At 44.9% G+C, this 26,473-nt stretch overlaps 1 protein-coding gene across 1 annotated transcript; it reads left to right on the top strand.

Annotated features, from left to right (window-relative positions):
- Positions 1–19,462: 19,462 nt before the first annotated feature.
- On the top strand, positions 19,463–21,553 carry LOC127313728 (glycosyltransferase family 92 protein Os08g0121900). Its single transcript, XM_051344199.2, has one exon. The coding sequence runs from the start codon at positions 19,634–19,636 to the stop codon at positions 21,377–21,379; it is 1,746 nt and encodes a 581-aa protein (XP_051200159.1). The 5' UTR covers positions 19,463–19,633; the 3' UTR covers positions 21,380–21,553.
- The last annotated feature ends 4,920 nt before the right edge of the window (positions 21,554–26,473 follow it).

Below are 26,473 nucleotides of genomic sequence, written 5' to 3' on the forward strand. Positions count from 1 at the left end.
GCATCTTTTTGTTTCTTGTTTTACACTAGTAAGGCATAATGGAAAACAACTGTGAGCTTTTTAATCTATTTCCTGAGTTAAGACATGGATGGTTTGATGCGAAAATTAAAAAACCTATGGAACCTTATTTGCATGCTAGTAGCAATGATATTAGTATGAACGCTTCGAACACCATTGTTGCTAATGCTATGGAAAATTCTAAGCTTGGGGAAGCTGGTTTTGATGAGCATGATATCTTTAGTCCCCCAAGCATGGAGGAGAAAATTTATTTTGATGATACTTTACCTCCTATATATGATAATTACAATGATGACTATCATATTTTCAGTCCACCTACTACTGAGGAGAAAATTAATTATGATTACAATATGCCTCCTATATATGATGATTATGGTGATGAGAATAATAATGATAGTTACTTTGTTGAATTTGCTCCCACTACAATTAATAAGAATGACTATGCTTATGTGGAGAGTAATAATTTTATGCATGTAGCTCATGATAAGAATGCTTTATGTGATAGTTATATTGTTGAGTTTGTTCATGATGCCACTGAAAGTTATTATGAGAGAGGGAAACATGGTTACATGCATCTTAATAATAATAAGTTTCCCCTCTTTGTGTTGAGAATCTTGAAGTTGCGCTTGTGTTGCCTTCCTACGCTTATTGCATTATACTTACATGACTTGTTTATTTACAAGATTCCTTTTCATAGGAAGTGGGTTAGACTTAAATGTGTTTTGAATTTGCTTCTTGATGCTCTCTTTTGCTTCAACTCTTATTTCTTGTGTGAGCATCATTAAAATTACTGAGCCCATCTTAATGGCTATAAAGAAAGAACTTTTTGGGAGATAACCCATGTGTTTATTTTGCTACTGTTTTGTTGTGTCTTGGAAGTTGTTACTACTGTAGCAACCTCTCCTTATCTTTATTTTATTGCATTTTTGTGCCAAGTAAAGTCTTTGATAGTAGGGTTGATACTAGATTTGGATTATTACGCAGAAACAGATTTCCGTCTGTCACGAATTTGAGTAGAATTCTCTGTAGGTAACTCAGAAAAATCTGCCAATTTACGTGCGTGATCCTCAGATATGTACGCAACTTTCATTAGTTTTGAGATTTTTCATCTGAGCAAGTTAAGTGCCCCCGAAAAATTCGTTTTCATAGACTATTCTGTTTTGACAGATTCTGCATTTTATTTCGCATTGCCTCTCTTGCTATGTTGAATGGATTTCTTTGTTCCATTAACTTCCAGTAGCTTTGGGCAATGTCCAGAAGTGTTAAGAATGATTTTGTTACCCCTGAATATGTGAATTTTTGATTATGCACTAACCCTCTAATGAGTTTGTTTCGAGTTTGGTGTGCAGGAAGTTTTCAAGGGTCAAGAGAGGAGGATGATACAATATGATCAAGAAGAGTGAAAAGTCTAAGCTTGGGGATGCCCCCGTGGTTCATCCCTGCATATTTCAAGAAGACTCAAGCATCTAAGCTTGGGGATGCCCAAGGCATCCCCTTCTTCATCAACAATTTATCAGGTTTCTTCTCTTGAAACTATATTTTTATTCAGTCACATCTTATGTACTTTACTTGGAGCGTCTGTGTGCTTTTATTTTCATTTTGTTATTTTCATTCTCTGAATAAATTCATGCTTGTGTGGGAGAGAGACACACTCCGCTGTTTCATATGAACACTAGTGTTCTTCGCTTTTACTTTTAATGTTCATGGCAGAGTTGAAAACCGCTTCGTTAATTGCTATTTGGTTGGAAACATGAAATGATTCATGTGGTAATTGGTATAATGTCTTGAATAATTTGATACTTGGCGATTGTTGTGCTCATATAGTTCATGTTTAAGCTCTTGCATCATGTACTTTGCACCTATTAATGAAGAACTACATAGAGCTTGTTAAAATTTGGTTTGCATGATTGGTCTCTAGAGTTTAGATATTTTCTGGTTAATGTGTTTGAACAACAAGGAAGACAGTGTAGAGTCTTATAATGCTTGCAATGTGTTCATATGTGAGTCTTGCTGCACCGTTTTATACTTGAGTTTGCTTCAAACAACCTTGCTAGCCTAGCCTTGTATTGAGAGGAATTGTTCTCGTGCATCCAAATTCTTGAGCCAAAATCCATGCCATTTGTGTCCACCATACCTACCTACTACATGGTATTTCTCTGCCATTCCAAAGTAAATTACTTGGGTGCTACCTTTAAAATTCTATTCTTTGTCTTTACAATACATAGCTCATGGAAAAATTCGTCAATTGGCGCCGTCTGTGGGAAGCGCGACGACTTGATTTTGTCATCCGGGCGGGATCCATCGAGTTCATTATCAACAATGTTCAGATCACATCTGGGCATAAAATCGTCGAGTTCGTCATCAAGTACTTCATCGGCCGGGCGACCGGATTTTTTCGCGTTGCAGTCTGGTTACTTATCGGCAGCGACAGGGCTGGCGTACGATCGGGCAAGCATGCAGAGCATAAATCCGTCGGCAACAACGCCATGAGGAGATCTGGAATACAAGGCTGGGCGGTTAATAACAAGGCTACAATACGCTGCGATTTCTGTACCCACAGGTTCAAGATCCGATCTATTTGTACCAAGAAGCAAAGCTAAGTACTATTAACTACTCTTACGTCCACGTTACACTAGCATCACTATATCTTTGATCCGTTTATTAGTACTGCTAAGCTAACTATAGCAAAGATAAATTACTTCGTGTTTTTCTACGAGAATTGCACTTCGATTGGCTCCATCAAACTTACCACAGCTGACCTCCTCACGATGGAAGCATCATATAAACTGTTGACTGAGCACGATGATTGGGCTACATCAGATCGGAATAAAACTTCAACTTTTTTTTGTTGTGTCGTTCCCGTCCGCCATCGCGCACTTGACACACTTAGGCTCACCCGTCGAGGATCCGTCACAATCGATTGCGTCCTCTACATCAACTACGTCATCTTCATCGACGACTTCCGGCCAGACACCGCGCGACTACATCGACTGCGTCTGCCGGACGACCTACTTCCACATCAACTCCGCCGCGCCCGATAAAAAGCTAAGTGTTCCTCTTCCGAGAGTTAATTATTACTTAATTTTCGCCACACCAGAATACTCGGGGGCTGCGCCATTGCATTATTACAACAAATTCATCCAAACATTGGGGGCTGCGCCATTACTTCATTATCACAAATATATTCGGTTACTTGGTGAATTTCTTTTCTTCGGCTTAGTGGAATTATCTTCTCCGGCTCAATGGAATTATCTTTTCCGGTTCAGTGGAATTATCTTCTCCGGCTCAGTGGAATTATTTTCTTCGGCTCAGTGGAATTATTTTCTTCGACTTTATCTTCTTCGGCTCAGTGGATTTATTTTCTCTGGATTACTGGATTGGTTTTCTTTGGGTTATTATTGGTTCACTTATACAATATTACCCGACGTGTTTTCAGGTCAATGGATTCATCTTTTATGGTTATTACTAGAACTATTTTCTCCGGCTCAATGGATTCATCCTCTATGATATCAACGGATTCATCTTTTATGGTTATTACTGGATTCTTCGGGTCAATGGATTCATCCTCTATGATATCGGCGAATTCATCTTCAATATATGATGGTGTAATCTTTAATATGGATTCATCTCAAGTACTTCATCTCGGACTTCATCTTCAGTATTTCATCCTTAATGGCCTTCTTTCGGCGACACGGATAATACTCGGGGGCTCGACAACGACTTCGCCCCGAGTAACAATGGTGACACGGCATCTAAGCAACAATCATGACATCACCCCAGCAGTGCTCGGGGGCTTGGCTATTTCTTCATCAATAATATGGCGGCATCTACTTTCATTATTTGGTGGTTTCTACTTTGGCTAGATTTATTATCTACACTCGAAGACTTCATCATGCATCGACTTCGTCGTGTCCAAAAAGCTAAGTGTTCTTTTATTTTGCACAAAGTTGATTATCGTTTACTTTCTCCGCACCCAACACTCGGGGGCTGCGCCATACTTCTTCACTTTACATCTCAGGTCGACAGAAAGAATAATTGCGCCTACAAAAATTGTCTTCAAGGATGAACCCGACGAAATCTTTTTCAGGGAGGAACCCGACGAAATCAAAAGAGAACCCGACAAAATCTTTTTAAGGGAGGAACCCGACGAAATCTTGAGAGAACCCGACGAAATTGTCTTCAAAAGAGAACCCGACGAAATCTTATCCTCAAGGAGGACCCGAAGAATTTTCCTCAGGGAGGACCCTAAGAATTATCTTCAAGGAGGTCCCGAAGAATTATCTTCAAGGAGGTCCCGAAGAATTATCTTCAAGGAGGTCCCGAAAAATTATCTTCAAGGAGGTCCCGAAGAATTATCCTCAAGGAGATCTCGAAGAATTATCTTCAAAAAGGACCCGAAGAATTGTCCTCAGGGAGGACCCAAAGAATTGTCCTCAAAGAGGACCCGAAATTTTTTTCCTGAAGGAGGAACTTGACGAAATTTTCATCAAGGAGGAACAAAAAAAAAAAAGGTGGAGAAATCTTCGGGTTCATTGACTTGTCATATTGTTCCGAGCAAGAGCATCGGTGATGTACCCGACAATATAGAATAACCAATATATTCGGCTGTCTCATCAAGCCCGAGAGAAAAATAGAAGAACCCGCAAAATGGGTCATTGCATCAGCCGAACAAGGCACTTGACAAAATATTCTCAGAGCGCCAAAGTCGCGAATAATCTCTGAATGCCACAAAACTCTGCGAAGGTAAGACCCCGGATCCGTTCTAAGCGGCGTGGCACCGTCTCTGACGTCGGTTTGCTACTTTTTTTCCGTATCAACAGATACGAAGAAAAATCCTAACGGACGCGTTAGGTACCCGATAAAACATGACTGGGACTCGACAGAATGGTAAGACCTTAAGCGGCACCTGTCGAGTTAACACCAGTATCCCAGGATCATGTCCAGGGACGTGATCTTGAAGTAGGTTTTTGCGGATTGCCACTAGAGCAGTTAACTAGTACCTGATCCATCAGATGAACTAGCCCCAATTACCATTATCCCTGTACAATATAGATATGGATGTCAAATAAAAATAGCAACGGCCTGGAGTCGATAAAAAGAGGGGTTGCGCCCAGAAATATAGTGAAGTTCTTTATCGAGTAGTACAACTTGAGCCTATGCCTAGGTGCAAGCACCGCCAAAGACTGCGTCCTGTGTGGCGTGGCATCGCCAAAGACTGCGCTCTGCTACTTTTTCCACATCAACAGATGTGAAGAAATATCCCGGCGGACGCGCTGTGGAACCGATAACATTACTGGAATTCGGATCATGGTAAGTCCTTAAGCGGCACGTGACGAATTACGCCAGGTCCCGAGATCATGTCCAGGGACGTGATCTTGAAGTAGGTTCTTGCGGGATTGCCACAAGAGCAGTTAACTGGTACCTGATCCGTCAGATGAACCAGCCCCATTTACCATTATCCCTGAACAACATAGATAGCAACGGCCTGGAGTCAGTAAAACGAGGGGCTGCGCCCAGAAATATAGTCAAGTTCATTATCGAGTAGTACAACTTGAGTCTATGCCTAGGTGCAAGCGCCTGCGCATAGGCTCGGGGGCTACTCTTATCGAGAGTATTGTTCACCCTCCCGATAAGATACAAGAAAGAGGAAAAATTGTGGTGTCGATTAAAAGCAAGTTGAGCCTACACCCAAGTGCAAACACTTGGCTGTAGCCTCGGGGGCTACTCCCATCGGGAGCGCTAGCCGCGCACCTGATAAAAAAATAACTTTGACAACATCTATGACAATCAAGGTTTGTAGACTCAACTCGATTCTACGACTCGAGTGGAGCCTACTCCCATCGGGAGCGCATGGATTTCATCAAGTCCTCCAGAAATATAGTTAAGTTCTTCATCGAGTAGTACAACTTGAGTCTATTCCTAAGTGCAAGCACTTACCCATAGACTCGGGGGCTACTCCCATCGGGAGCGCTGCCGCGCACCCGATAGAAAAGTAATTTCAAGAATCGTCGACATCATCTACGCTACACATGATCTACGACATGTACCTCGCCTTTGAAGATGATTATGCTTGGAGTCTCTACGCAAGTCTTCGACTTCCCTAGACACTCGGGGGCTACTAACATGGGTATACCCTTCGGGTACCCATTATTAGTATACCTGGTTTGGCTCGGCCCAATATGGAGAAGGCCCAACAAGGCAACCCGAAGAGGTAGTCGACTAGGACTCTTGTAAAACCCTAGGCTGGTTGCATATATAAAGCTAGCCAGGGCACCCGAAATAAGAGGACAATAGATAGACAACATAGCTCCGCCTACGGCGGCACCCTGTAAACACATCTATGATCATATACTGGATTGCTAGCAGCACGTAGGGATCCTCCACCGAGGGGACCCGAAGCTGGGTACGTCGTGTGCCTAATCTCGCTCCCGGAATCTCCATCGTCGCTCTCTCCCGAAACCCAAGTCTACAATACGTAGGCATTGCCGAGGTGTTCCCTCGTCACTATGTTTGGACATTCCCTCTTCGTGCCAAATCTGATGTTCACAAACTTTTCATTAATTTTAGGCAATATGTTCTAACTCACTTTGGTCTCCAATTCGTTTCATCCAATGTGACAATGGAAAATAATTTGATAATAACCAAAATCGAATCTTTCTCTCCCAAGGCATTCTCTTTTGTTTTTCCTGCCCATACACATCTCCTCAAAACGGCAAGGCTGAACGTTCTCTTCGTTCTATCAACGACATCTTACGCACCATACTAATCCAATCATCTCTTCCACCACGTTTTGGGCAGAAGCTCTACGGACAGCCACATATCTTTTAAACATATGACCAACTAAAACATGTCCTCTTTATTCTCCCTTTCAATCTCTCTTTCTATCTCACCCCGATTATTCTGATTTGCGTGTTTTTGGATGTCTATGTTTTCCTAACATCTCCTCTACCGCCGCCCATAAACTAGCTCCAAGATCGTTGCCATGCATATTCTTAGGTCCATCCGATGATCACAAAGGATCGCAATGTTTTGATCCTTCCTCTGGTCGTGTTCTTATATCCCGTCATGTCACCTTCGATGAAAATACTTTTCCCTTTTCAGTCGTTCAGTCTCTGCCGATCCCTAATTCTATTTCACCGTCACCTACCCCCATGGCGCGTCATCTTTTAGTGCCTACCGAAACTCCCGCCGCGGCAGCACCAGCTCCTACCGAGAGCCCGCGGCACCCCGCCGCGTCACCTTCTCCTGCCGCGGTAGACTCTCCTGTCATCACGTCCTCTAACTCAGAGTCTCCCATCTTCTTCTTCAGCAACTAATCCACTTCCTCCTAATGTCGTTCCCATACCTATCCCTACTAATGATCATGTCATGTGTACTCGTGGTAAAAAGGGTTTTCACATTCCCCGACGCTTTCTCAATCTCTCAGCTACTCCATCGATCTCACATATCCCAAGCTCCTACAAACGTGCTCTTCTTGATCCATTATGGCACTTGGCCATGAAAGATGAATTTGATGCTCTTATTCAAAATAATACATGGACTCTTGTTCCTAAACCATCCGGTGCCAATATTGTCTCGGGGAAGTGGGTATTTCGTCATAAGTATAACTCTGATGGGTCTTTGGCTCGCTACAAGGCTCGTTGGGTTTGCAGAGGTTTTTATCAACAACAAGGAATTGATTTTGATGAAACCTTCTCCCCTGTTGTCAAGCCAAGCACTATTCGCATCATCCTCACTCTTGCAGTTTCTTCGTCTTGGTCTATTCACCAACTTGATGTTAAAAATGCATTTCTTAATAATGGTACTCTCAATGAAACCGTTTATTGTCAACAACCATCTGGATTTGAAGATTCCTCTAATCCAAATCTTGTCTGTCTTCTTAAGAAATCTCTCTATGGTCTTAAACAAGCTCCTTGATACGCGTAAAGCACATGTCCGTTGGGAACCCCAAGTGGAAGGTATGATGCGTATAGAAGCAAGTTTCCCTCAGTAAGAAACCAAGGTTTATCGAACCAGTAGGAGCCAAGAAGCACCTTGAAGGTTGATGGCGGCGGAGTGTAGTGCGGCGCAACACCAGGGATTCCGGCGCCAACGTGGAACCTGCACAACACAATCACAGTACTTTGCCCCAACGTAACAGTGAGGTTGTCAATCTCACCGGCTTGCTGAAAACAAAGGATTAAACGTATTGTGTGGAAGATGATGGTTGTTTGCGAAGAACAGTAAAGAACAATTGCAGTAGATTGTATTTCAGATGTAAAGAATAGGACCGGGGTCCACAGTTCACTAGTGGTGTCTCTCCCATAAGATAAATAGATGTTGGGTGAACAAATTACAGTTGGGCAATTGACAAATAAAGAAGGCATAACAATGCACATACATATATCATGATGAGTACTATGAGATTTAATCAGGGTATTACGACAAAGTACATAGACCGCTATCCAGCATGCATCTATGCCTAAAAAGTCCACTTTCAAGTTATCATCCGAACCCCTTCCGGTATTAAGTTGCAAGCAACAGACAATTGCATTAAGTATGGTGCGTAATGTAATCAACACAAATATCCTTAGACAAAGCATCGATGTTTTATCCCTAGTGGCAACAGCACATCCACAACCTTAGAACTTTCTGTCACGCGCCCAGATTTAATGGAGGCATGAACCCACTATCGAGCATAAATACTCCCTCTTGGAGTCACAAGTATCAACTTGGCCAGAGCCTCTACTAGCAACGGAGAGCATGCAAGAACATAAATAACATATATGATAGATTGATAATCAACTTGACATAGTATTCAATATTCATCGGATCCCAACAAACACAACATGTAGCATTACAAATAGATGATCTTGATCATGATAGGCAGCTCACAAGATCTAACATGATAGCACAATGAGGAGAAGACAACCATCTAGCTACTGCTATGGATCCATAGTCCAGGGGTGGACTACTCACACATCGATCCGGAAGCGATCATGGCGATGAAGAGACCTCCGGGAGATGATTCCCCTCTCCGGCAGGGTGCCGGAGGCGATCTCCTGAATTCCCCGAGATGGGATTGGCGGCGGCTGCGTCTCTGGAAGGTTTTCCGTATGGTGGCTCTCGGTCAGGGGGCTTCTTATAGGCGAAGAGGCGGAGTCGGAAGGGTTACGGAGGCGCCACACAATAGGGGGGCGCCCCCCCTTGGGCCGCGCCGCCCTACTGTCTGGTGGCCCTGTGGCTCTCCTCTGGTGGCTCTCGGGTGTTCTGGAAGCTTCGTGGAATTCTAAGATGCTGGGCGTTGATTTCGTCCAATTCCGAGAATATTTCCTTACTAGGATTTCTGAAACCAAAAACAACAGAAAACAGGAACTGGCACTTCGGCATCTCGTCAATAGGTTAGTTCCGGAAAACGCATCAAAACGATATAAAGTGTGAACAAAACATGTAGGTATTGTCATAAAACTAGCATGGAACATAAGAAATTATAGATACGTTTGAGACGTATCAAGCATCCCCAAGCTTAGTTCCTACTCGCCCTCGAGTAGGTAAACGATAACAATGATAATTTCTTAAGTGACATGCTACCAACATGATCTTGATCAATACTATTGTAAAGCATATGAAGTGAATTAAGTGATTCAAAGCAATGGTAAAGACAATGAGTAAACAACTGAACCATATAGCAAAGACTTTTCATGAATAGTACTTTCAAGACAAGCATCAATAAGTCTTGCATAAGAGTTAACTCATAAAGCAATAGATTCAAAGTAGAAGGCATTGAAACAACACAAAGGATGATTAAGTTTCAGCAATTGCTTTCAACTTGTAACATGTATATCTCATGGATAGTTGTCAACATAAAGCAATATAACAAGTGCAATAGGTAAATATGTAAGAATCAATGCACACAGTTGACACAAGTGTTTGCTTCTAAGATAGAAAGAAGTAGGTAAACTGACTCAACATAAATTAAAAGAAAGGCCCTTCGCAGAGGGAAGCATGGATTACTATTTTTGTGCTAGAGCTTTTATTTTGAAAACATAGAAGCAATTTTGTCAACGGTAGTAATAAAGCATATGCGTTATGTATAAGATATCCTATAAGTTGCAAGCCTCATGCATAGATTACCAATGGTGCTCGCACCTTGTCCTAATTAGCTTGGATTAACACGGATTATAATTGCATAACATATGTTTCAACCAAGTGTCACAAAGGGGTACCTCTATGCCGCCTGTACAGAGGTCTAAGGAGAAAGTTCGCATTGGATTTCTCGCTTTTGATTATTCTCAACTTAGACATCCATACCGGGACAACATAGACAACAGATAATGGACTCCTCTTTTAATGCATAAGCATTCAACAACAGATAATATTCTCATAAGATATTGAGGATTAATGTCCAAACTGAAACTTCCACCATGATTCATGGCTTTAGTTAGCGGCCCAATGTTCTTCTCTAACAATATGCATACTCAAACCATTTGATCATGAAAATCGCCCTTACTTCAGACAAGACGAACATGCATAGCAACTCACATGATATTCAACAAAGATAATAGTTGATGGCGTCCCCAGAAACATGGTTACCGCTCAACAAGCAACTTATAAGAAATAAGATACATAGCAACATATTCAATACCACAATAGTTTTTAAGCTATTTTCCCATGAGCTATATATTGCAAAGATAAAGAATGAAATTTTAAAGGTAGCACTCAAGTAATTTACTTTGAAATGGTAGAGAAATACCATGTAGTAGGTAGGTATGATGGACACAAATGGCATAGTTTTTGGCTCAAGGATTTGGATGCACGAGAAAAATTCCTCTCAATACAAGGCTAGGCTAGCAAGGTTGTTTGAAGCAAACTCAAGTATAAAACGGTGCAGCAAGACTCACATATGAACATATTGTAAGCATTATAAGACTTTACATCGTCTTCCTTGTTGTTCAAAGACCTCAACCAGAAAATATCTAGACTTAGAGAGACCAATCATGCAAACCAAATTTTAACAAGCTCTATGTAGTTCTTCATTAATAGGTGCAAGGTACATGATGCAAGAGCTTAAACATGATCTATATGAGCACAACAATTGCCAAGTATCAAATTATTCAAGACATTATACCAATTAGCACATAAAGCATTTTCTGTTTCCAACCATATAACAATGAACGAAGCAGTTTCAACCTTCGCCATGAACATTAAGAGTAAAGCTAAGAACACATGTGTTCATACGCAACAGCGGAGCGTGTATCTCTCCCACACAAGCATGAATTTATTCAAACATAATCAAAAATAAAATCAAACAGACGCTCCAAGTAAAGTACATAAGATGTGACTGAATAAAAATATAGTTTCAAGAGAAGAAACCTGATAAATTGTTGATGAAGAAGGGGATGCCTTGGGCATCCCCAAGCTTAGATGCTTGAGTCTTCTTGAAATATGCAGGGATGAACCACGGGGGCATCCCCAAGCTTAAACTTTTCACTCTTCTTGATCATATTGTATCATCCTCCTCTCTTGACCCTTGAAAACTTCCTCCACACCAAACTCAAAACAAACTCATTAGAGGGTCAGTGCATAATTCATATATTCAGAGGTGACATAATCATTCTTAACACTTCTGGACATTGCACAAAGCTACTGAAAGTTAATGGAACAAAGAAAATCCATCCAACACAGCAAAAGAGGCAATGCGAAATAAAAGGCAGAATCTGTTAAAACAGAACAGTCCGTGAAGACGAATTTTTTAGAGGCACTGGACTTGCTCAGATGAAAATGCTCAAATTGAATGAAAGTTGCGTACATATCTGAGGATCACGCACGTAAATTGACAGATTTTTCTGAGTTACCTACAGAGAACCCTGCCCAAATTCGTGACAGCAAGAAATCTATTTCTGCGCAGTAATCCAAATCTAGTATAGACTTTACTATCAAAGACTTTACTTGGCACAACAATGCAATAAAATAAAGATAAGGAGAGGTTGCTACAGTAGTAACAACTTCCAAGACTCAAATATAAAACAAAGTACTGTAGTAAAATAAAACATGGGTTATCTCCCAAGAAGTGCTTTCTTTATAGCCATTAAGATGGGCTCAACAATTTTAATGATGCTCGCGCAAGAAATAAGAGTTGAAGCAAAAGAGAGCATCAAGAAGCAAATCCAAAACACATTTAAATCTAACCCACTTCCTATGAAAAGGAATCTTGTAAATAGACAAATTCATGAAGCATAATGCAACAAGCATAGAAAGATAAAACAAGTGTAACTTCAAGATTTTCAGCAAAAAGAGAGGTGTTTTAGTAACACGAAAATTTCTACAACCATATTTTCCTCTGTCATAAAGATTTTCAGTAGCATCATGAACAAACTCAACAATATATCCATCACTTAAAACATTCTTATAATGGTTCATGTGCATAAAAGTATTACTCTCCACATAAGCATAATCAATTTTATTAGTTGTAGTGGGAGCAAATTCAACAAAGTAGCTATCATTATTATTCTCATCAAGTGTAGGAGGCATAGTATAATCATAATAAAATTTACTCTCCATAGTAGGCGGCACCAAAAGACCACTATCATTATAATCATCATAAATAGGAGGCAAAGTATCATCAAAGAAAATTTTCTCCTCAAAACTTGGGGGACTAAAGATATCATGCTCATCAAAACCAGCTTCCCCAAGCTTAGAATTTTCCATAGCATTAGCAACAATGGTGTTCAAAGCATTCATACTAATAACATTCCCATTAGCATGCATATAAAGTTCCATGGGTTTTTTTAATTCTCTCTCAAACACATCATGTCCTAATTCAAGATAAAGTTCATAAAGATCTCTCATTTTGTTGTTGTTTTCCATTAAGCCTAACTAGTGAAGTCACACAACTTAGTGTTCTCAGGAGTATTCATTTTAACAGTAGTAAATAAAGCAAACTAAATAAAGTAAATGCAAGTAACTAATTTTTTTGTGTTTTTAATATAGACAACGCAAACAAGATAGTAAATAAAGTAAAGCTAGCAACTAAATTTTTTTGTGTTTTTGATTTAGTGCAGCAAACAAAGTAGTAATTAAAATAAAATAAAGTAAAGCAAGACAAAAACAAAGTAAAGAGATTGGAAGTGGAGACTCCCCTTGCAGCGTGTCTTGATCTCCCCGGCAACGGCGCCAGAAATTTAGCTTGATACGCGTAAAGCACACGTCCGTTGGGAACCCCAAGTGGAAGGTATGATGCGTATAGAAGCAAGTTTCCCTCAGTAAGAAACCAAGGTTTATCGAACCAGTAGGAGCCAAGAAGCACGTTGAAGGTTGATGGCGGCGGAGTGTAGTGCGGCGCAACACCAGGAATTCCGGCGCCAACGTGGAACCTGCACAACACAATCACAGTACTTTGCCCCAACGTAACAGTGAGGTTGTCAATCTCACCGGCTTGCTGAAAACAAAGGATTAAACGTATTGTGTGGAAGATGATGGTTGTTTGCGAAGAACAGTAAAGAACAATTGCAGTAGATTGTATTTCAGATGTAAAGAATAGGACCGGGATCCACAGTTCACTAGTGGTGTCTCTCCCATAAGATAAACAGATGTTGGGTGAACAAATTACAGTTGGGCAATTGACAAATAAAGAAGGCATAACAATGCACATACATATATCATGATGAGTACTATGAGATTTAATCAGGGCATTACGACAAAGTACATAGACCGCTATCCAGCATGCATCTATGCCTAAAAAGTCCACTTTCAGGTTATCATCTGAACCCCTTCCGGTATTAAGTTGCAAGCAACAGACAATTGCATTAAGTATGGTGCGTAATGTAATCAACACAAATATCCTTAGACAAAGCATCGATGTTTGATCCCTAGTGGCAACAGCACATCCACAACCTTAGAACTTTCTGTCACTGTCCCAGATTTAATGGAGGCATGAACCCACTATCGAGCATAAATACTCCCTCTTGGAGTCACAAGTATCAACTTGGCTAGAGCCTCTAATAGCAACGGAGAGCATGCAAGAACATAAATAACATATATGATAGATTGATAATCAACTTGACATAGTATTCAATATTCATCGGATCCCAACAAACACAACATGTAGCATTACAAATAGATGATCTTGATCATGATAGGCAGCTCACAAGATCTAACATGATAGCACAATGAGGAGAAGACAACCATCTAGCTACTGCTATGGACCCATAGTCCAGGGGTGGACTACTCACACATCGATTCGGAGGCGATCATGGCGATGAAGAGACCTCCGGGAGATGATTCCCCTCTCCGGCAGGGTGCCGGAGGCGATCTCCTGAATCCCCCGAGATGGGATTGGCGGCGGCTGCGTCTCTGGAAGGTTTTCCGTATCGTGGCTCTCGGTCAGGGGGCTTCTTATAGGCGAAGAGGCGGAGTCGGAAGGGTTACGGAGGCGCCACATAATAGGGGGGCGCCCCCCCTGGGCCGCGCCGCCCTGCTGTCTGGTGGCCCTGTGGCTCTCCTCTGGTGGCTCTCGGGTGTTCTGGAAGCTTCGTGGAATTCTAAGATGCTGGGCGTTGATTTCGTCCAATTCCGAGAATATTTCCTTACTAGGATTTCTGAAACCAAAAACAACAGAAAACAGGAACTGGCACTTCGGCATCTCGTCAATAGGTTAGTTCCGGAAAACGCATCAAAACGATATAAAGTGTGAACAAAACATGTAGGTATTGTCATAAAATTAGCATGGAACATAAGAAATTATAGATACGTTTGAAACGTATCACTCCTCGTGCCTAGTTTCAACGATATGCTACATTCATTCAAACTATTGGTTTTATCCCTTCTGAATCTGACACATCTATCTTTATTTTTCAATCTTCCTCTCACATGGCATATCTTCTTTTATACGTAGATGATATTGTTATTACAGCTTTCTATGATTATTTTCTTAAACATATCATCACTCTTCTTAACAAAGAATTTTCTATGAGTGATTTAGGATCACTTCATCATTTTTTGGTGTCACTGCCACAAGAACATCTTCTACTCTTTTTCTTTCTCAACGACAATATATTATTGATCTCTTAAACCGAGCTGGCATGATTGACTGTCAACCCTGTCGTACACCGGCTAATGTTGGCACTAAACTCTCGACTGACGGTGATCCTGTTCCAGATCCAACCTTATATCCTAGTCTCACTGGTGCTTTACAATATGCTACTCTCACTCGACCCGACATATCTTATTCTGTTCAGCAAGAATGTCTCTATATGCATGATCCTCATTTACCTCATCTTTCTCATGTCAAAAAGATTATTTGCTACTTAAAAGGAACTCTTGATCATGGCCTATTACTTAACTCATCTTCCCCAATAAGCTTGACAGTTTATTCTGATGCAGACTGGGCAGGATGTCCAGACACTCGACGATCCACATCCGGCTTTTGTGTTTATTTGGGTGATAATCTTGTTTCTTGGTCATCGAAAAGGGGTTACGGTATCTCGGTCTTCGGCTGAAGCGGAATACAGGGCGGTTGCGCATGCTGTTGCTGAAGCAGTTTGGATTCGCCAACTACTTGTGGAACTCCAGCTCCCCATCGAGCACGCCACAATTGTCTACTGCGACAACATTTCAGCCGTCTATATGGCCTCTAATCCTGTACAGCATCGTCGTACTAAGCCCATCGAGATCGACATTCACTTTGTTCGGGAAAAAGTTGCTCTTGGAGAAGTTCGTGTTCTGCATGTTCCAACAAGTGCACAATTTGCAGATATTTTTACCAAAGGACTCCATCCTACGTCCTTCCTCGACATACGCTCCAGTCTCAACATTGTGGCGCCCGATGTTGACACTGCGAGGGGTGTTAGAGTATATTACGTTTAGTTATATTAGGTAGTTTATGATTGTAATCTAGATCTATCTCTACTAGGCTTCTTGCCTTTCAAGTCTTCTCTACTATATAAACAGCCCAAGAGGCTCAATGTAATCATCAATTACCACATATCAATACAATCATATTCCGCGATCTATCACATGTCAAAATGTACATGTGAATTTTTGTTTAAGTTATTTTAATATTTTAAAATGTATCGAAGATGCATTTTAAAAGAAATGGACCATATGTACCAATGAGCCAAAACATCGCCCCTTCTTAATAATTTTGTTTTGTTGGTGCATATAAACTGTCCACTAGTACTAACTAGCTAAATTATTCTTCCTGAAGCTGCTCTTGCTCGCTCTGATCATCATATATATGCTTTTCCAAACAAATATCTTAGTGCAATGTGCTTTTCTGAACAAATTGATACTATGATACTGGAATTCCCTAATACTAGTATCAATGCCACGAGAATGGGTTTCAAGGCAAGCATTGATGTCTCGGACCCTGTGGCTGTCCACAAGCTTGAATTGGGATAAAGGGGAAGAATATAATTCTATGGCGTACATGATTTGGTTGTTTGCTTTTAGATCGAGAATGTCAAGCATGTCATGTCCCAATTGTTGGATTTGATCCATGCTGATGAATTTGTGAATCGGGTTCTATAAAATTATTTTCTTCGGTCGGCTTGGATTGATTAGTTCATTATACGTTGTGACCATACATACTACCGATTAGATTCGACGGTAGACATCGGGCCCGTGACCTCGATCTTCCAAAGAAACTTGGCCGCCTCTTCACATCGATCAGCCTCTGATGCAGAGCCACTTGGGCATGTCGACAACGCCGGATTGAACATGACTGGATGCGTTTCCAGTCTCTTCTACGCCAGATTAATCCGATAATAGCGATGCTATTCTCGTAACAAGGTCCAAATATATATAGGAGACAATGACCAGACGCCCGTGGCATGCCAGGTTCCTAGTCTCTTTTACCACAAACAAATCTAACACTAATAAGGTCATTTTCATGGCATAAAATCCAATCATATATACGAGACAGGTGTGACTGTGATTCTATATTTTTTCTTTTTGAGGAATTCCTATATACATGCTGCTTTCTACCGATCGATGTCTCCGGTTTAAATCAATTTTGTCTGTCTATGTACGCATCGCTTTAGCTAGAGGAAGCAAGCAGCACACGGTATGTGGATGGACCAGCAATGCAACTATGTCCATATAAAACTTAGCTCCCAAGCTTGACCATTCCCTTCCGACGACTGGCTGTGGTGCTACTACTCGTGTGACTAATACTAGAAAATAAATTAAAGGGAAAACAGCTACTGCTTTCCTAGCTATTTCTAATTTCAGCTTTCGCTTCGCACACCCCATCTCTCTCCCCATGTGCCGCCACTCGCGCTCGATTCACCCCTGCCGCCACGCTCACTCGATCCACTTCGCCTCGCGTCGTCGACCCAAATTGCATCGTCGCCATCCACCCCGTGATGTCATCGTCCGTACCGCGCCGCCACCTCCATCTCCAACGATCTGCATCGTCACTGAGTGCCGCCATCGTCTCCCCCATTTCTTTTGTAAAATGTTAGTGTATTGTTAGCTAGTGTAACTTTTTAGTGTAATGTGTAGATAAATTGTTAGATAAAATAGTGTAGTTGTTAGTGACATTAGTGTAGTGTGTAGATCATTTAATGTAGTTGGTAAAAAATGTTTGATCATCTAACTGTAGTAACGTTAGTGTAGTGTGTAGATCAAATGTAGTTGATTTTTTTTAGTAACGAGTTGTTAGTTTAAATGTTAGTGTAGTGTAAATTGCTAGTGTAGTTGGTTTGTGAAGTTGATTTGTGAAAATTGTTAGTGTAGTTTGGTTTCTGAAGTTGAGTTGTGAAAACTGTTAGATGATCTAACGATGTAGTTGGTAAAACTTGTTAACGTAGTGTAAATAATATGCTACATATTGTACTATGCCGTGAAGTTTAAAATCGTGCTAGTGTTTAGAGTGTCTTATTATTCTCTTTTTCATTTGTTAATGGATCAAATAAACATCGCGTGTCTGAAGTATGGTGACAAGAGGCTACATGAGTTTCTCTCGGTAGATTAATAACCTCAGTTTACATGCTTAAGGTGCAGATCTAGGAGCTTTTACCTAGATCTTCTGGTTTTCTTTCTACATAAGACGGTATGTTCTGATTTAACATGTGGTTGTTTTATTCATTGTTGAGAATGTACAATTATTGTTCTTCAACATGTGGGTGATTTATTAATGAGGAGGCCTCAGCAGTGGCCTAGATGAGAATGCAGAGGAACAAGATTAGCCCAGTTAACAGCACCTAGCATGTCCTGGTTTACAATGTTCTTATCACAAAGGAAGCGAACGAAACCTATTTCCGTTGCAGCACCTGGAGCTAGCGGGAGGCTCTAGCTGTATATTCAGAAGAAGGTCATCCAAGGCTCGGTGTGACCTACAACAATTCTGGATTAAAAGGAGATCGATGGTACTACCATGTAAGATACACAATAAGTACCAAACTAGTTAGTGTTATTGTTGCTACTTGTCTTATTTTTTTTAAGTGCGCAACATGTTTTGCTAGTAATTGTTGGCGGTGTTTCATTATGTAGTTATTATTGGTACTAATACATAATATTGTTGTTAATGTTCCTCTTAAATTCAACAATGTTGATGTTACATCTCGGTCAATCACCAAGGGTGGCGACACGGAACCCACCCTTGGGTCTGGGGGTAGGGATAGGCGCTCTTGAGCGCCACAGAGAGAGCGTCTGCCGTGACAATATGTACATGGAACAGCCTGCACCGATGCACCCACGCTGGTGGCTACATGCCAACGTTGCAATACGCCATGACCTCGTCGAAGTCATGGCCCATGCCAGCGTGGCAATACTCCTTGACATCGTCGAAGTCATGGCCTCTCCACCAGCCTGGCCCGTTGGGTACGGACCCTCGTAGCGTATGCTCCCGTAGTGGTGACGATCCATAGCAGCGACAACGTTGGAGGCGTGCACAAAGGGTTAATGTCTCAAGATTATGGTTAATGGTAGGGGCACCGGTGACGGAGAAGAATTCATGTCACCCTGAGTTACTTGAATCAGGGCAGGTGGGTGGTGTCAACGGGTGGCTCAGGGTACCCGGCGCCAGCGAAGAATCCATGTACTTGGAGGCATGCTCGGTTTGCGAGCTACATAGTGATGTGTTGTGCTTATTTTATAGTTTGTTACCAAAATGAGAAATAAAAATAGGCACAAGGTGGTTTAATAAGCACTAAAATAGACCCCAAAAAAGGAAAAAACATCACAATCCAAAGCAATGCAAATGCAGCCTAGGAGGATTGCAGTGTTTAGCAGCATGCATCAACGGTTGTCATAGTTTGATGGGGACGAAGTCAAAGAGTGTGCGCGCATTAGAGACGACGATAAAGTTGAGAGACCAGATAAGTTCAAAATAAACACGATTATATAAAGAAAAAGAAAAGACAAGTTGTTACAGGATAAACGACCAAAATTCCAACTTTCAAATTTCCAGGCGACTAGATTAAGCTCCCGTTGTTTGTTGCTACAGTCACGTACAAGGTTGCGCCTTTCCTTTCCTAGTTAACAAACCTGACCGAAACCGATTCCAACGCAACCGCGCGCGAGAGTCGTCAACGGCAGACGTATAAAAGTCGAGGGGCAGCCGGACTCTGGAATTCGTTAGGTGTTGTTGCGCGTCGTCGCCCCCATCCCATCGCCGCCGCCGTCGCTGCCGGCCATGCAGCTGCACGCGCGCCGGCGGCACGCAGTGGCGCGGTGCCGCGCACTGATCACCGCCGCTGCCTTCGCGCTCGCACTGGCGGCGCTCCTCTGCTTCAGCCTCGTCCCGCCCGGCGGCATGCTCGCCGCCCCCGCGCGCGCCCTGCAGCTCGTGCCGGCGCGCCGGCTCCACGTCCGCCTCGGCGCCGTCAAAGGTTACACCACAACCGCAACCGCCACGCCGGCCGCCGGTGGTCGCGCCACGAAGGCGCAGCCGGACGCGGCCGTGCTACTCCCGGACTGGGAGGCGCTCGTCCTGCTCCGCGCCGACGCCGCCGACGCGGCGGGGAACGTGACGTGCAGGTTCCGAGGCGGGGCGACGTCCCCGGCGCGCGCGCTCGGGAGGCTTCCGGCGCCCGGGAGGTCCGGCCGCCGCGCGTACGCCTGCGCCGTGCCCGAGCCGGCGCGGAGGCACAAGACGCTCCCGGCGCCGCAGCTCGTGATCGCCTCCTCGTCGACGTCGAAGAGGACCGTGGGTGCCGCCCGTGGTGGTGGCCGGTCGACCGAGATGCTGCGCTGGAGCGGGCGGCTGGTGTACGAGTCCGCTGTGGTGGACGGCGGCGACGTGCTCGTCTTCGCCAAGGGCGTCAACCCGCGCCAAGGAGTCAACCGCCCGGCCTCCGATATCCAGTGCGTGTACTACCGTGCCGGCGACCACGTCGTGGCCACGCTCCCGGCGGCCACCTCGGCGCAGCAGGTCTTCAGGTGCCCGCCTCCTCCGACGCCGGTGCAGCAGGAATCCCAGGAGGAGATCCGCGTCACGCTCGCCGTCACCGGCCAAGAGCCCCTCCCGTCCCTTGCCGTCTACAATCCGCCGAGGGCTGCCTCGTCGACGGCACCGGAGAAAAAGCTCATCTGCGCCTGCACCATGGTCCGTGACGTGGCCAAGTTCCTACCGGAGTGGGTGGTCTACCACGCGGCGGTGGGCGTGGACCGGTTCTACCTCTACGACAACGGGAGCGAGGACGACCTGGCGGACCAGGTCCACCACCTCAACGCGGCCGGGTACGACGTCTCCACCGTGGCGTGGCCCTGGACCAAGGCCCAGGAGGCCGGGTTCTCCCACAGCGCCGCCGCGCACCGCCACTCGTGCCAGTGGATGGCGTTCGTCGACGTCGACGAGTTCATCTTCTCCCCGCAGTGGAACCAATCGAACAACCCGGACAAGTCCACCATGCTCCGGTCGGTGGTATCGTCGGCCGAGCCAGACGTCGGCCAGGTGTCCCTGGGCTGCGCCGATTTCGGGCCCTCGGGTCAGACCTCGAACCCGGAGGAAGGGGTCACGCAGGGCTACACGTGCCGGAGGCGAACCCAGGAGCGGCACAAGTCACTGCTCCGGCTCGACGCAGTGGACGACTCGCTCGTCAACTCGATCCACCACTTCGCGCTCCGGCCCGGTTTCCAAGGTCAGTGGAACAAACAAGTCCGAGTGAACCATTACAAGTACCAAGCGTGGGAGGAGTTCAAGGTGAAGTTCCGGCGCCGGGTGTCGACCTACGTGGCGGACTGGACCGACCCGGTGAACCTCAAGTCCAAGGACCGGACCCCGGGATTAGGGTTTGAGGCCGTCGAACCGGTCGGTTGGACTCACAAGTTTTGCCAGGTGAATGACACTCTGCTCCGAGACGCGACGCGGAGATGGTTCGGCGCTGGGTTCAGGAATGGACCGGCTCGGCGGCAGACCGGCACAAGCTCATCATCATAGATGATACACGTACGTACAAAATTAGGAGAAGCAACACCGATTCTTTCAACGTAACTGTACAAACATTATTGGTAGCTAGGACACGATCTCTTTCTTGCTGCAGCTGACTAGAGGATGTACAAAAGCCTTCTTGATTTTGACAATATATACCCTCATATATAGTTTAATGGTTTACATGTTGCTTGATCCGATCTGAGCAAGGCAGGCACATCTTTTTACACGGAGATTGCTTGAGAGGACAAATTGGACAGCTAATATTATGGTCATAGATTGCCCCACCAAGCGAACTATGCATAACAGTTTATCTTTTGTACAAGATGCCAAATGTGTTATGGTTTTCATCGAATCAAGATTTCGTCTGTATTCTGCTAATTGCACGTTTGGGGGTCTGCGATGTGCATGTGACATTTGGATAGTTAGATACTACATATTCTTAAATTCTCTATAAAGGGGTAAAGCTTTAGCAGCTCACTATTCTAGTTAATATCCATCTGAAAACTGATGGATAATACTGAAAGCATAAATAAAACGTGGGTGCTTCTGAGAAGGTTCTTGGACGCAAAGGGGAGCCTCAAAGAGAGCATCATATTCCAAATGGTTTATACAGATTTTAAGAACAATGTTCATATCAGTGACCAACAGGGTGACTTGTGTTGCCGCTAACTTTTGAGCTTCTTCATTTGATTCTCGCTTCCTCTGGCTGAAGTAAAGAATACTTTCAGAATCAGTTGTCTCTTCGCGAAAATCTCTTTCAGAAATGACACTAAAAGAATTGTGACTTTGGTAGATTATTATTATCAGAATAGTTTTCTCATAAAAAAGGGCTCGGAACCTGGCATATCACAGGCATCTGGTCATTGTCTCGTACATCTTGTCACGATAATGACGTTGCTATTATCGTCAGATTAATACGTGACAGAAGAGACTGGAAACGCTTCCTGTCAACTGTCATGGACACATCTAAAAGAAGACTGTCATGGACAATACGGTGCTTTCAGCTGCCCGTCCACATCCATACGCGCGCTGGCCAATTGACATGTCCAAGTGGCTATGGGTCAGACGCTGTTGCCAAGGGGCGGCCAAGGTTCTTTCCGTTAGATGTATATATTTGTCTATTGTAGTTTCCCCATATGTTAGGGGGCTTTCTGCATGTGTGCACCTGTACATGTACTATATATTGTGGCATCTGGCCCCCTGGTAATACAACAAGCATATTGCCCTAACATGGTATCAGAGCAAATATTGATCCTCTAGTTTTCCCCGGCCGACGTTGATTGTTGAATCTTCCGTCCGTCGCCCGATCAATTCCGGCCGATTCCGCCCGGCCAATTCCGCCCGCCCGACTCCTCCTGCGCGTGGCCGGCCTCGCCGCCCGATTCCTTCCCCGCGCGTGGCCACCCACGCTCCGCCTGCTCTTCGATCTCATGGCGCTAGGCCCGCTCGACGCCGCCTACTGCGACCATCTGCTCCCGATTCCGCGCAGATTCCGCCCCGCGCCGGCTGTCTTCTCCGCCCGACGCCCTTCGCCCCGCGCCGGCTCTCTTCTTCGCCCCGCGCCGGCTCTCTTCTCTGCCCCGTGCTCGCTCTGGCAGTTCAGCGATTGGAGGAGTTCCGCCTGCTTCGATCCCCGACACGGCCGCCCGTTCAGCGATTGGAGGAGTTCCGCCTACTCCCTGATCTGGGCCGCCCCCGTACTCCCCGATCTGGGCCGCCCCCGCCGCCTGCTCCTTGATCTGCGCCGCCGACCTGATTTTTCGTCTCCGATGACTTCGATCTATAAAAATTGAAAAAATATCGAAAAAAAAGATAGCTATGTCTTCCTCGGGCTATGTTGTGATCCCTCGCTGCCCGGTGATCTTTGATGGCGCGAATTACCCTGATTTCGCTGCCTTCATGCGCGTCCACATGCGCGGTCTTCGTCTTTGGGGTGTGCTCTCTGGCGAGGTCTCCTGTCCGCCGCGCCTCGTTGCTCCTACGGTGCCTGTTGCACCGCCACCTGTTGCCCTTGCCCCTGATGCTACTCAGGCGGATAAGGATGCAGCCAAGAGTGCTGATGACACTGCTCTGGCTGATTATGACCGGAATGTCCAGGACCACTCTACTGCCGTTGCGACTTACCGGCTGGATCTGACCGAGTACACTCAGTGGATAGATGAGGATACTCGTGCTGCTGCTGTTCTCACCTCCAGTGTTCTGCCTCAGTATGCGGCTGAGTTTATGGGTCTTCCCACCGCTGCTGCTCAGTGGGCTTTTCTTCGTCAGCGCTTGTTGACGGTCAAAACCCACCGGCGAGTAGCGACGGGCAACACGTAGAGCCGGGAGGCTCCCAGAACTGCGGTTGGCCCTGGTCCCTCGAGCGACGGCCCGCAAAGCTCCGGCACGCACGTCCGATGCTGGTGCAAGGGCGTGCCACCTGACCTATACCTGGTCAGGAAGGTGATGGATTGCTTCGCTTAGTTTCCTGCATGGCAGACACGTAAACATTAAATACGAGCCTCGATCGGCTCTCAGATTATCCTGTGAATCGGCTCAAGGAGCCGATCCACCCATGATTCGTACGAGGTCTACGACAACATAGTGGTCCCGCTTGATCAATATTAAGTTAAAACGACCTACGACGATTTAGGGTTTTCACCACATAATCGGAACATCCTACACGTGATTGAGCCTGGCAGCCACGCAAGATGATAATAAGCCAGCCCTAGATAAGGCCTAAAAACCAACATGAAGTTGATTCCCGAAACATCTTCTCTAGGGCTAGCAAACTACACCCTACGTGCTACTGGATCCTTCAACCCGTTTGCAAGGCCTAACTATGTAGATGTTAAACTAATCCTTGGAGAACAAGGAGCAATCATAACGGATCGGATCTGCTAAACAAGGATCAAGCAAGGTGCTGCCCTTACACCTAAGATAGGTGTAATGGCAGCTAGACGTCTAGGGACAGCATAGATAAAAGCATATATCACGGTAAAACAATGCTAACCCTAACACATCTACGATAACTACGTTGCTCGCCATCAACAAGGCTTCAGCACGAGCAACGCATGAACAACGAATAAACGTGATACTGCCTAGATCGCAAGATGCGATCTAGGCAGCATGGTGCTTACCCGGAAGAAACCCTCGAAACAAGGGGTGGCGATGCGCCTAGATTGGTTTGTTGTGAACGTGATCGTCCTCCTTCTCAATAACCCTAGATACATATTTATAGTCCGTAGACTTTCTAACGTGGGAATAATCCCAACCGTGTACGAGCCAAATTCTACCTTTTAATCCTAACCGACACGTATCCTACTATATTTACAGATACACGGGCAAACCAGCCCAAACTCCTTGTACAAGGCCGATTCATGTATATTTTCCGCGTATATTCTCCAAGCCCATCTTAATCACGGCCCACCTCTGATCCGGTCAAATTCTGGTGATAACACATGCCCCCTGGTTTTGGTAATGATAATTCCAAAACCACTCTGTTTTTTCTTCGTCGGGTCATGTCGTGGCAGAGCAGAACCGTCGCAGTATCCTTCATCATGATGCCTTGCCTTCTCAACTTCTCCGCGTGATCTGGCAGTTTTCTTTTTTTTCTCTTTTGGCACCACTTCCTCGGAAACTCCTGTGGCATTAAACCTCCACTATATCCCCTTTTATTTAACCGCTCCGAACAGTTCGCCACTTCATCCCCTTGCTCTGTTCTAGCCATCGGCACCAAGAAACCCCCATCTCCTGTAGCAATGTCTTCCTCCTCTTCCTCATCCGCCTCGTCGGATCTTTCCTCCCAATCCTTCTCTTCCTCATCCTCCTCCTCCCGCGAACCCACGCCGGAGTGGGATTCGATGGCGGTGCACAACGAACGCGCCCCAGAGGAGTGGGACCAGGAGGACCACGCCTCCTCCGTCTGGTCACAGGACGACAAATCCTTGACCAGCGGAGATGATGACCTCCAGTTCCTCGCCGATGGGGAACTGGAGGCGGAGAGCGAGGACGACTCGTTCTCCTGGGACGACTACACTTCCTCCAACGAGGAGGAAGAAGAAGATGACGACGACTCCCTCGAGGACTACCCGCCGGCGAAGCGCTTCCGCGCCGGATCGGATGATGACGACGACGACGACGAGGAGGAGGAGGAGGCTCCCATAGAGGGCTATGGGAGCAGTGACGAGGAGCCCGCTGGCAGCAGCGCCGACGAGAGCTCCGATGGCGACGACGAGGGCAGCGACGGCCCGTAGGGTAGCATCTACTAGTATAGGTCTAGTAGTAGTAGCAGATTGGTCAATAGACCTTTATTTTGTTCTTCCTCCCTTGAGCAATCGGCTCTTTCTTTGTAAGAAATCCCCTTTATTAATGAAGAAAATATTCCTCTATTGATTTTGCTTTCTCGTCAAATTTGCCGATTGCCAAACGAAGTCAACGCGTAAAGAGCCGATGGCAGGGCATCGGCTTTTACCATAAAACGCAATTTAAGGCCAAATCAGTTGCCTATCCACACGGTTAAACATGTCCAATCTGTGTCCACGCCATCCTCAAATCTCGAACGCACAGATTCAACTCCTCAGCAAATCCGATGGGAAAATCATCCCAAATGCCACGGTCTCTGACCTGAAACTGATCTGTTAATTGAGCTTGTTCTTCTAGAGTTGATGGCCATGCATCGGCTTTTTTATTATTCTGAAGTCGATGTCCGTGCATCGGCTATACTGGTATCCATATTTCTAAAGTCGATGTCTGCGCATCGGCTGTAATTTGTATATAAAAAAAATTTTACTGGCCGATTTTATGCATCGGCCCCCATATTTCACTGCTCGTCATCCCACATGCTTGGGAAATATTTCTTGAGATGTTGACCATTGACAGCTACTGGGAATTTAACACCGTTCAGCTGTTCAAGCATGTATGCATTACCCTTCAAAACCTGGACGACTTTGTACGGACCGTGCCAATTAGGAGACCATTTGCCATATGCTTTATCCTTAGTTCCTAATGGCAACACGGCTTCCCATACTAGATCACCAACCTGAAACTCCTTTGGTCTCACCTTCTTATTGTATGCGCGAGCTACCCTGGCTTTGTTCTCTTTAATCTTCTCCAACGACC

Source organism: Lolium perenne, chromosome 7 (genome assembly GCF_019359855.2).
Source record: "Lolium perenne isolate Kyuss_39 chromosome 7, Kyuss_2.0, whole genome shotgun sequence".
NCBI lineage: Eukaryota > Viridiplantae > Streptophyta > Magnoliopsida > Poales > Poaceae > Lolium > Lolium perenne.